Source organism: Uloborus diversus, unplaced genomic scaffold (genome assembly GCF_026930045.1).
Source record: "Uloborus diversus isolate 005 unplaced genomic scaffold, Udiv.v.3.1 scaffold_844, whole genome shotgun sequence".
Taxonomy (NCBI): Eukaryota; Metazoa; Arthropoda; class Arachnida; order Araneae; family Uloboridae; genus Uloborus; species Uloborus diversus.
Genome location: NW_026559060.1, coordinates 36,900 through 49,731, shown reverse-complemented (window position 1 = coordinate 49,731; position 12,832 = coordinate 36,900). Strand labels below are relative to the sequence as shown.

Sequence of the window (12,832 nt, the reverse complement as noted above, 5' to 3'; positions counted from 1 at the left end):
CCTAAATAAAACTTCCAATCCTTTCTTGTTGCAGCCTAAAATGTCTGCGAGTCGGCTCCTGCTGGTCGAGAAGGCGTTCGAGAAAATGGACAAAACCGGAGACGGGCGAATCACGTACGAGGATTTGCGCGGCATCTACTCCGTACAACGGCACCCCGAGTACCTCAACGGACAGCTCTCAGAGAAGCAGCTCCTCAACAAGTTCCTCAGGAATTTTGAGGAGAACGGGGTCGTCGACGGAGTGGTGAGATCCTTTACTCCAGTGAAATAGCAGTAACATAAGAAATTGATATGAGATTTTGGGGTCTTTAATACCTTGGCTGACAATGCGGTTTTTCACAAAATCCTATATTTGCGTCGTAAAATTCTCTAAATCTAGGCAAGAAAACCAAAGAATATATTTTCAACTATTCTTAAAATTTACTCACTTTTTTTTTGTAATTGCTCCGATTTGTTTTATTAATCTCAACAGCGATAAACTAAAGAGATGATATTAAATACGAAAATTTATCTCTTAATAATTGTTTCTTTGGAACAATTTCTTAAAATAAATTATAGCAAAAATGCGCGAACTTAGGTCAACCACACACAGCGGTATAAACTCGAAAACATCATCAATCAAATATTTCTCCCAAAACTGAAAAAGGCCGTCAAGAAAGTACGAATCACGAAGAAAAACAAATGCTACATGTTAGAGATGAAAATCGAATTTGTAGACTTAGTGAACAAAAAATTCAGGCAATGAAAACGCTACCTGCATTTGTCGCACGCTGTGTAGCACGCAGGTAGCGAGCGACACTATTCCGAATTGACAATATGGCGACTGGTTGTTGATGTGCTGAATTTTGATTACTGTCATGTGTTTAGTGACACTCCCAAGGTTAAGACAAATCGATTGACGTAAGTTTTATCAAAATCGGCCAAGGGGTTTAGCTTGTACAACGCCACATAGGAACAAACATACATACATAGACTCATAAACACATTACCCTCCTTTGCGTCGCGCACTGGCAGCCGAGTAAAAAAGAATAATTTTAGTGAAAACAGCAAACGAATCGACCAATTTTTCCGTTTTCTTATAATCATTTGAAATTTTGGACCCTAAACTTTAATGGCGCCTCTCTCCTTCGAAAGACGTTTGGGAGCCTTTTTTACTTCTTTTTACAGAAAAGGAAGCATTGTATTCGTGAAAAAAATTTTACTCAAAAGTCGACCTTAATTTCCATTTTACTCATCCCCAAATGAATATTGAGTTTTTTTTTTTTTTTTTTCGACTCCATCAGACGTGGATAAGTGCCTAATAACGTATAGACACGCGAAGTATCCGTAATGACGCGATTCCCGAGTTAATTACAACGAATTTTCTCGTGACATCTGTATGTACGTATGTATGTACGTGCGTATGTATGTCGCATAACTCAAGAACTTCATGTCCTAGAAAGTTGAAACTTGGTACGTAAACTTCTAGTCGGGTCTAGTTGTGCACCTCCCCTTTTGGTTGCATTCGGATGTTTCTAAAGGGATCTTTTGCCCCTTTTTTGGGGGAAATTATTGTTAATTTCGATGTAAAGTCAAGTGGTGTTATAATTTGTCGGATACAATTTGTCGGACTGGCGATATATTGCCAGTCTTTTGGTCGCCAAGTATTTTCGCCAACTTGGCGATTTTTTTTAAAATCTGTTTCAATTTGGCCACTGTGGGTGATATTTAGAGAGTAAACTATTGAATCACATTAAACTGCCAGTAATGAGGAAATTGCATTAAATTGGAGTAAAAGGAAGTCATGTGATGCACACATCAGCTATTTTTTGTGGTTATATTGTTTGTCCTGATGTGTACTATCACCCCTTAAAGTTTTCCCAAGAGTTCAGAAACACCCTGTATTTACAAATTTTCAAAGTGGCTACCTTTAGGATTAATACAAAGCTTTAAACGTGTCACAAAATTTTCGACTCTGGGCCGTAACTCACTCACTGACATTTTATCCTATGCCTTGCATAAGGATTTCTTTTGGGATGCCAAAAATTTATGAGGTTTAGCACACACCCTTGTCTCTACGATGGATCAAACAGAACAATCCATTGTGTTCAAATCTGGGGAATACAGTGGCCATTCTTGAGCTCCAATGAAGTCCGGAAAAATGTGATCCAATGACTCCAATCTTGAGTGCTTTTGGGCTGTTCTTGGTGACGTTAAGAGAATTAATTGGGAAGACGTGAGGGATCATTCTAGGAATAGTTCGACACTGAAGCACAACTCAGTACCTGTTCATTAATTTTTGATATGGATAGGGAATTGGGGTGGTTTATGTTTCCTTTGGGACTTTAAAAAAAATATATGTTAATTTTAGGTTATCTTTGGTGACGGTAAGAGATAAAGGCTCCTCTTAAAAACTTGCTGAAACTAAAGTTTTAAATACGCAGTTTTAAGCTGTTCTCAATGACGTTAAGGAAATTGGAGGACTTGAGGGTTGAAGGATCTATCTCGAAATAGTTCGACACTGTAGCCCATTTCAGGACATGTTTAGTAATGATAGAGAAACGGGGAGAAGAGGAGGTTCCCTCCTGTTTTTTTTTTTTTTTTTTTTTTTTTTGTCATACTTGAAGTCTATTTTCCGCTTTCTTTGGAAAGGAAGAGTTTGAGAATCCTCTCTTGAAAGGTTTTTGAATTTATAAAACATAATTTCAGGTAATCTTTGGAGACGTTAAGTGATACGGAGCAGTTAGGAATCTTCCTCCGAATTTTTTTAAAATGGCAGTCTTTAAAGCACAATTTCAGACTGTCTTTGGTAATAACGTTAGGGAAAAAATGGTAGTTTAGGGATCCTCCTCCAGAAATTTTTTTTAATTGATGTCCTAAAAATGCTTAAATAAAGCGTTTTTATGACTTCAATTTCCCACGCATACATAACCTTTTTTTTTTTTTGTTATAATTTCTGTCAATCTTTAAATATTTTCAATTTTACGAGCGAAGAAGCGCGGAACATTACATTTATTTGAATCAAACGCACCAACCAATAGCAGCTCATAGACAGGTGACGATCTCCTCTTATTCGGGAAGTAGGTAGGGTAGGTAGCTAGTAAGTGTGAGGTTTTATCTGTTACCTCAGTTTTTCTAGCGCACGTCGTGAAGTCACTGCCCAGTAACTTTGAAAACAAGTTTAAAATAATCTTTTTGTTGTTGTTGAACCTGCTCTCTGTACTACGGTTTTTCATGCCAACGAAGTCACAAAACAGAAGTTTTGTGCTTACCTCAGGAAAAAATTATCACTGCCGGAATTAAACTACAACCGTGAGGTAACGAAGGCCATAACCTAACACAGGACAAACACCTCAAAGACATTTTACGCGTAATGCCCGACGACCCGGAGCGCAAACACTGCCCGGACACGCAAATAGATCCCAAACATTTTTAGCTACCCTTTCCATTGATCGTGCCATTTTCCAAATTGACATGTATCTCATACCCGGTCTGTCAGTACATTGCATGTAGGTTCTCCCCCTGGCATAAGTTGAACCGCGCCATTGCTGCGGACTCACGCTGGCGTGCTAAATTCTGTACCTCAGAGACAAAGGAACGTAAGTTCACAGTATGATAATTTTGCAGTAGAGAGGAAAAACTTTTTTCTGGCGCATGCAAAAGATGGGACACGCGCTCTTTTAACCCTGATAAAAAAATTGAAGTTTTTTTTTTTTAATTTGCGTTTACATGGCTCGATGCAAAATATGATTCTACATAACAGTACACTAATAAACAAAAAATCGCAATTTTTGGACTTACGTCCTTCTGGCTCTGAGATACAGAATTAACTTTATTTACCACTTCGTTGGGATTCAGCTTCATTGAGATGGCATCGGCTCTAGCTTGGTTATTGACTATATTTCAAACTGATGAGGACATATAACGAGGACGAAACTGCAGTCTCTGGATGTCATAACCGGGCTGTCGGTACATTGCAGTTCATTTTGAAAACCGCAATTCTTAGAGTAGCTATAAAACACTTACCATGATCCTTCTTTTATTTCGTTCCAGGTGACGAAGGAAGAATTCACCGATTATTACACGGGAGTGAGTGCATCCATTGACGAAGACGGATACTTTGATTTGATGATGAGAACGTCTTGGAAGTTATAATTACGTCTTTTTCTAAGAAAGAACGATTTGTTTCTACTGCAACAGTCCCCCTTGCGAACAAAAAAATTCATTCCTCTGCCTCGACTCCTACGTTAAGCTTCTGCTTCAGTTTTGCGTCCATTTACTTGTCAATTTCAGAGCGTTGGATATATATTGATGCATGTAATTAAAAAAAAATGTATTGTTCGGTTGTCTTGTTTTCTTACCGATTAGAGTAAGTGAAGTTGGTGTTTACGATTGGTTAAGTACAGACATGATACAGTCATTGAGGGTTAAACATCAAGACTGGGTATTTTTTATGGTGGCAAGTAGAAGCTAATTTATTAGTCGCCTCTTCTTTTTTTCTAGTCGCTACTTTTTGTAAATAAAAAAAAGGAAGCAGATGAACAAATTAATTAACTTTTAAATTGCTGATAAAACATAAAAATCGTCAGTTTAAATAAAAGTTATTCATAATAATTAATGACATTAACGTTAACCGATATCACAGATGGAGTTGTGGAGAATGATGACCGGGTGGCGAATTATACCAAAAGTTTTAGCCGCCTTTTTTATTTAGTCGCCACTTGCCGAATAGAGACCTCTGACCTTGATCATTCTTGAGAAACTTTTATCCACAGTTTTTCTATTTGTAACTGTCCCATGCGTCTTTTACGAGTATTATTGCATCAATAGGAATAAAACTGAAGAAAAAAACTCCACAAATGTTGTGTCGTTATCCTAAATTAAGAAACATCAATTAAAAACCCTTTTAAATAAAACACTAGTGTGTTAAAGAGTTTTCGTTCCCCTTTGGGTCCCTTCGAGCCCTGTGAGAAGTGGGATATAGAACACTTCCTCATTTAAATAATAGCCGATGACAGAGTAACCTGCATGTTTCAACAATGAAACTTGCACCACATCACGATAATTTTATATGTTTTAGTAATGTTTAACATGAAGGTAAAGGCTCTATCGCGACAAGGCTGAACTCGATCCTGCAACTTGACTGTTTTACTGGTAAGACTGTGTTATTACAGGAGAATGAAGAAACGAAAAATAGTCAACAATGAACGCAACTTACTGAGGTTTAGGGTTAATCCACTGGAGTTAGGTTACAATTTCAACTATCAAAATATCACCAAACAAGCAATGGCTTCGTTCAAATGAAGAAGCAATTTTCACTCGTCATACCTTGACAGACGACTTTCTAGTTATTTTGGTACAAAGAGTGCCACTTCGAGTAAGAGAAATAAAATCCTCATATATATAATAGTGGCCCCTATATATACGAGCCGACGCATCAGCTTAAGATTAGCCATTTTGAATCGGAGCGCGTGTTTGAGTGGTTGTCTTTTCTGGCGAGTTATCGCGTTTGGTGATTGTTCACTGTGAGCAATTATTAGCTGCACACACACGTGAATGGTTTATTAAATGAAATATTATTTTCGGCAAATTTGGCGAAATCCGAAACCTTGCTGTGGTAACCCTAGCAGCGCAACAATGAAAAATCCGATTCAAAATGGCTAAACTTAAGCTGATGCGTCGGCCTATCTTATCTATTCGCAACTCCAACGAACTATAGGGGGCACTGCAGCCACCGTCTAATGGCGGACGAAAAAACTAAAACAAACGCACGCCGTAGCGTAGAAAATGCTAAAAAGCCTTGTAATTTTTGTTTGTATGCATGACTTTTTTGTTCTATTTTTTTAAAATTAATTTTCAGTCTTGTATATATTCTGTCCCATGTAAAAAGAAATGAGAATTCAAGAAGCATTACTAAACGTCAAAACTTAATGCAAATTACGTAGTTCGTAGTTGTAAGCAGCCATTTCCACGATGTTGAATTCGAAATTTATCAGTTCTTAATAAAACTACATTTTTATTGTAGCCATATGAACACTATAAATATTTCATGTAAATAAACCTTTGTTTATCAGTGTTATCAAAAGAGGAAGATGAAAGTTCTTTGTTTTGTTTGGCTAGCGCTAATTGTTTTACATTCGGTTTCGTATGTTTTTAATTTCTGAATTATGATTTAATTCTGTCATGCATCATCAATAAAATTGTCGCGGATACATGGCGGTAGTTTTCTTTTAATTGATCTTCCATTATTTCTTTAAACTTATCGAATTCTGTTGTCTTTCTACCATTTTAATCCACACATGATAAAAAATAAAAATGGTTTACAACTGACATGCAAAATCTCGCCAAGCAAGAAGTGTTCTTTGCTCGCATAATACTAAAACTGTAACCCTATACTATAATCGCACTATTTTGGCGATGAAAATTCTCATGTGTGGTTAAACCTTTTTCATTCCGTTCTACGATAATACTGCATACGATCATTTTTTTGAGCCTAAGATTAAGAAAAAAAAAAACCATATTCTTACAAATTCACACAAAACAATAAAAAAATTTACCTTGTATAAAGTTATCCTCTTCCGAAAAAAAAAAAATTGCTTCGAATAGACTTGCAGATGCGAAGTTTGTTAATCCAGAGTTTTCATATGTTTAGGATTTTACGCCATTTACGACAGTCAACTCACTTTTTAGAGGGAAATAATTAAGACTAACATTATTTTGAAGAGCTCGAGAATAACATTAAGGGACAAAACACTTTCTATTTCTGAAAGCAATCCAAGACACATCGATTACGTTAATAAATACTCATAACAAACTGCCTATGTTTACGTCAACAGACACACATGAAACGCAATGTTTTAGGTTTTTCGGCAGTTATGTAAATCACCGCAAGGTAGCGTATTCGAGCGCTGGAGTTGCGAATATACGGCTATATACGTTACCGTCGCAACAGACGGCATCGCTCTATAGCGAATGATCGAGTAACGCTGACGTCATGAACAATGAAACGAGCGCCACGGCATGATAATTTGATAATATTTTTTACTAATGTTTGATATGCAGGGAATGGCTTTATTGTGACTAGGCTGAACTGGATCCGGTCGCTTTACAGTTTTGCTGGTTAGACAGGTTAGGATATGAAGAGTGAATAAACGAAAAAGTGTTCGGCAATGAGCGCTATCTACTGGAGTTTAATGTTAATCCACTGGAGTTAGGGTTAACATTTCAACTATCAAACTATCACCAAACAGGCAATTGCTTTGTTCAAATGTACAATACTAGAAGCAATTTTCACCCGTTATACCTTGACGGGCGACTTTCTAGTTCTTAAATGTTTAAGAACTCCACGTTTTTATTTCACACCATTATGAGCAGTCTATAATTTATTGTGCTGCACAAAATACCATAATGTAGGACGAGAGATATCGGAAACTTGAGAGCACAGTATATCTCTGATAAGTTGAAGCTTGACCTTTATAATGTTTTCTTCTTTTTGGGAAGCTCATCGAAAATGGAAAACTGAATTGTGATATTTTCTCAAAACTAATAAAAACGTAAGCCAACTGAACTCAGTACTCCTTCTCTATTACCCTCCAAAAAAGTAAACATAGTCAAGGTCAAGCTCCAAATTATTAGAACCATGCCATAGCTTCTAAACTCACCCCAGAATGATAAGATTATACTATAGGCTGTGTATAGTGCTGCCAACTTATAAAGTACTTTTATTATACTTGGTCAGATTGTCACGGAGTAATCTGAGGCCTGATTTTGCTTTTATCTCAATATCTAGATCACTTAGAGACTTTAGGATTTCACTAAATGATTTGCTTAATCCTAAGGTACAACTTAAAGCTGAAAAATTAAAATTCTAAAATAAAATTATTACTTCGGTTAGGATGCAAAACAGTTAATTTCATGTAATATCCCCATTAGATGTTTATATATATATAAAACCCATTGTTACAAATTTTGTTGTCTTGCAACAGTAATGTTAATAGCATCATAATGAAATTTTTGAATCAAGGCTTCTCTGAAGCAAGCATGAAATGTATTCAATATCATTGCTTTCTTAGGATTTTTATCCTCATTTATGCCCAGAATCGATAACGATGACGGAGCTAAGGAAAGAGACATATTAAGATCTTTATCGCGAGTAACTTGTATGCTGTGAAGCATAAAATATTTTGGGAAACCTTTTCATACACAAATGTTTCTAATAATTTAGCACACAAATATATCTTAGAGAGGAACAAGGATAAATTTTTAGGCCCAATAGTTTAAAGTTTTAGACACGTATGTAGGATTCGTTTTCTTTTAGTATGGAGCATTTATATGAAAACTTACGGTGACGTTTCGTGATGGTAACATTATTCTACTTCTGAAATGCATTTACTCTAAAAAGAATAAAATAACAGAATTAAAAAAAAAAAAAAGCACTTTTCCTAATGTACTCAAAAAGATAAAATAACTTTTCTCGGTCAGAAAGGACAGTTTCAGTATTCCTGTAGTTTTCAATTATTCCAAGAAAATGACACCACAAACGAAGAAAAGTGGGGCTTTTTAATCTGTTTCTTTTTAATAGGCGATTGGAATCTTTGCCAATTAAATAAGATTGCGAAGCTATTTTCGGAGGTTGGTGAGCGTTAACGAGCAGGTGGCAGAGCCCCCTAGTAATATTAAATTAATCTATACAATTGAGGAATGGATGCGACTGGGCAGAAATTAATCCTCTTGCAAATAATTTAAATTTTACTGCTCAGCCACCAGTCAATGTTTTCTATCGAATGATCTAAATATAATTGGATGTAAAAAAATGTCAGTCCTTTGGTATTTGTTATCTTTTAACACATCAATAATAAATAAACTTTTTAACACATCAATAATAAATGAAAAAAAAAATTTTTTTTTTTGAAACATTAAAAATTTTTAATTAAAAAAAAACCAAGAATCGAACATCAAAATTTTATTTTCAGGTGTTAAAATGCACTCAAAAATACTTGTCCGCGCATCTTTGTTGCAGTTGAAGAGGGAAAATTTTGAGGAAACTTCTGTTAAAGGAAGCAAGCAACTTGCAGGAAAAAATGTAACAACCTTTGCTGACTGATAATCAAAACTACTTATACTTGTGTTCGGGTTTATTTTGTAAGACACCTAAACGGTTATGCTGTGGCTTCTTATAAAAGCATTGGCTTTCATTTTGTGTTAAACACAGTATAATAAACGTGATTTTTAAAAAATTTTCTTTCTTTCTTTCTTTTTTTTTTTTTTTGATTAAAGATTTAAAAAAAAAATTGTTTTTAATACAATTGCTGATAAGTCTACAGTTTTAGTGTGCGCTGTAAGGATAAAAAATGCTTCTAAAAGTCGTAAATTCAAATTTTGGAAACTAGTCTATATATAAGGAACAAAAAGTTATAAATTCCTGCTGCTTTTTATATAATGCATATAATCTGCGATCACTATTTAAAATTTTTTAAACAATAAAGTAACTCGAAAATATATTGATCACTTTATAAAATATAGTGCAAGAAAATAATGTTTGCAATTTTATGCTTCACACGAAACAGAATTTATGCAATACTCATCAGTGTTTACCCTTATTGAATTGCAAGTACATCCGCTGAGGTAAGTCCAAATACATGGAGTAATATTTCATGTTAATTATCATTTGAAGTTTATTTATCAACTAGTGGTATCCGCACGGCTTTGCCCGTAATAGAAAATTAAAAGGTCTTTTGGTTCGCCTGTATATTAACAAATAATGTACGGTGAATTTTCTCGCCAATTGGCTTGTACCCATGTTACTGTTCCACAATATGATAATTTCGTAATTTACTTGTCCATCTTATAATATTTTTGTTCTTAAAATTGGATTAGAAAAAGAACCACATCGAATTTTCGAAAAATCGCTTCGAAGTGCACACTCCCATGGTACAAACTAACTTTGTTCCAAATTTCGTGAAAATCGGACGAACGGTCTAGGCGCTATGCGCGTCATAGAGATCCCGACAGACAGAGATCCGGACAGACAGAGGGACATTCAGCTTTATTATTAGTAAAAATTTCATGAAAATCGGCCGAACGGTCTAGGCGCTATGCGCGTCACGGAGATCCTGACAGACAGAGGGACATTCAGCTTTATTATTAGTAAAGATAAAGATAAGGTTATTCATAGATACTAGAAAGCCGCCCGTCATGGTATGACGGGTGAAAATTATTTATACATTTTAACAAAGCAATTGCCTGTTTAAGGATATTTTGATAGTTAAAATTTTAACCCTAATACCAGTGGATTAACCCTAAACTCCAGTAGATAGCATCAATTCGCATCTCTAGAGCTAAAATACGCTACCTTGCTGTGATTGACTATACTACCGAAAAAGGTAAAGCATTCCATTCCACGTGTTTTCTTTGGGGTAAATTACAGGCTTCAGATATTTTATAGTGTAATTTAATTTCGGTCCAATAGAAAAGAAAGCTTCCTCCAAACATTATGATAAATTACTGTCATTCACTAATCTTCTAAGCAAGTTATAAGTTACAGCATTTGTTTGTTTTAACTTTTTCATCCGCCATTAGACAGTGGCTGAAGCACCCCCTATAGTATATTGGAGTTGCGAATTGTTTTGGTTCTTTCGTTTTCTTAAAATAACAGTATTACCAGTAAAACTGTTAAGTCGCCGGATCGAGTTCAGCGTTGTCACAATAAAGCTTTTCCATGCATGTCGAACATATTATCAAATTATCAAGCCGTGGCGCGAGTTTCATTGTTGAAACACGCTGGTTACTTTCCAAGTAACGGTTTATCCAAGGCTAAATTTGATCTTAAACCGTTTCTGTTCCAGCAATCTCTTCTTTGTCCCATTAATATCTCTAAACGGTTTCGTTATTTACGATGATCATAACATGGATTCCATATTACACAGTAAATAGCACCAAACTGCGCGACGTCGATCATTTGCTATTATATATGAGGATGACAATCTTACCAGTGAAACAGTTAAGTTCCCGCATCGAGTTCAGCCTTGTCACGATAAATCTCCCTGCATGTTAAATATTACCAAAACATATTATCAGATTATCATACCGTGGCGCGAGTTTCATTGTTGAAACACGCGGGTTACTTCCTCAACGGCTATTATTCATAGCCGTTGTGAATAGCCCACCGAGATTTTTTTACCAGATGTTTTATCACACTTAGAGGTACCTGTGAACAAAGTTTGGTTAAAATCGAAGGGGGTATACTTTGAGTAAATTTTTGTCGAATTTACTCCGTTTTGGAGTCATAAAACTAAATGTAAACCCTCACAGATTTTTTTTAAGTGTACAAGCTAAACCCAGTTTAAATTCAAGTTCATATCATACTGAACAAAATTTAAAAAATAAAATAATTTAAATTTTGATATCTTGAATTCAAATTATGTTTTTCGCAATCACGAGGGTGTATATGTAGGCGTGTGTGTTTGTGTGTGTGGGGGGGGGAATGTGTGTTTGTGTCTGTGTGCAGGCATGAGTGTGTGGGTAGATGTGTGTATGTAGGGGGGGGGAGGTATGTGTGTGTAGGCAGGTGTGTTTGTGTCTGTGTGCAGGTATGAGTGTGTGGGTAGTTGTATGTACTTGTATGTATGTGTGTGTATGTGTAGGTGTATGTATGTGTGTAAGTGCGTGTATGTATGTGTGTATGTGTAGGTGTCTGTGTGTATGCGTGTGTAGGTATGTGTGTGTAGGTGCGTGTGTGTAGGTGCGTGTGTGTAGGTGCGTGTGTCTAGGTGCGTGTGTCTAGGTGCGTATGTGTAGGATATAGACACAACCTGGAGACTTGGCTCGCTGGAGGAGCAGCATCGTGAGGCGGCCGGTCGACGGTGGTGCTGCAGAGGGAGGTGAAGGAAAATAAAATCATAGGAATTCAAAACTGTCAAGTGATAACAATAAGCAATCGTGATTGCTCAAAAAAAAATCAAAGCTCTGTGATAATTTGTTAATGAGTTATAGCCACACATTAAGTGTCAATCAAAATGGCGGCAAAAAAAAAAATCATTTCGGCATATATTTAAAGGCTCGTAACTTTTCAACCCTTTCATAAATCTCAAAATAATTTATATTTTCATAATCAGCATCAAAAAATCTAAAATCACACCAAATTTGAACAAAATCGGAGATGGTGGGTTGCATGGCCTGGATGATGTGACATGGATTGGGACTTAAGAATGAAACAGGGTTACCACGAGTAGACTGGTTATTTAAAAGGGTTCCACTCATTGACAAAATTAAGAAACGCAGCTCTACACGGAGTTATACAATCTTTACTACTATTATAAAGAGAGAGGGCGGATTTTTGTGTGTTTATATGTTCGAGGTAATCTCCGGAACCACTGCACCTGTTTGAAAAATTCTTTCACTATACGAAAGGTGCTTTCTTACTGAGTAACACAGGCTATAATTCGAAAAAAATCGATAAATAGTTCTTTTTTTATTCAAATTACGGCCCAAATTTCACGTAAATTGCCTATTATGGGCTATTAAAGGGGTGAAAAATTACTTGCACATATTAATATTTTATATCGTTGAAAAGGGAAGAATTGTCCGCGTTCTAAGGAGTTTGTTTCGATGCTCTAACTTCATAACGACGGGAGTAATTTGCGTTTTTAGCTCGAACTTTTTTAGACTTAGCTGAAATTTAGGCACTACTTTCTTCACTAAATCTATCAATAAAAAGTGAATGAATTGTCCCACAGTTTTCTTTTTTGACACGATTGAAAAAAACGAGATTTTTTACTCCAGATAACTCTCGACCTTTGGTCGAAAAAATTAGCTTCTATCTTCAAAGGAAAAAAAGTTACAAGCCTTTTTAAAT

At 35.8% G+C, this 12,832-nt stretch overlaps 1 protein-coding gene across 1 annotated transcript in view; it reads left to right on the top strand.

Moving 5' to 3' along the window:
- LOC129233967 (calcyphosin-like protein) overlaps positions 1–4,281 on the top strand; it is a 29,030-nt gene extending 24,749 nt beyond the window's left edge. The window contains exons 3-4 of the mRNA XM_054867878.1: positions 35–244; positions 4,033–4,281. Coding sequence (XP_054723853.1) covers positions 35–244; positions 4,033–4,134 — 312 coding nt within the window. The 3' untranslated portion in view covers positions 4,135–4,281. The remainder of the gene's footprint in view (positions 1–34; positions 245–4,032) is intronic.
- Positions 4,282–12,832: the final 8,551 nt, after the last annotated feature.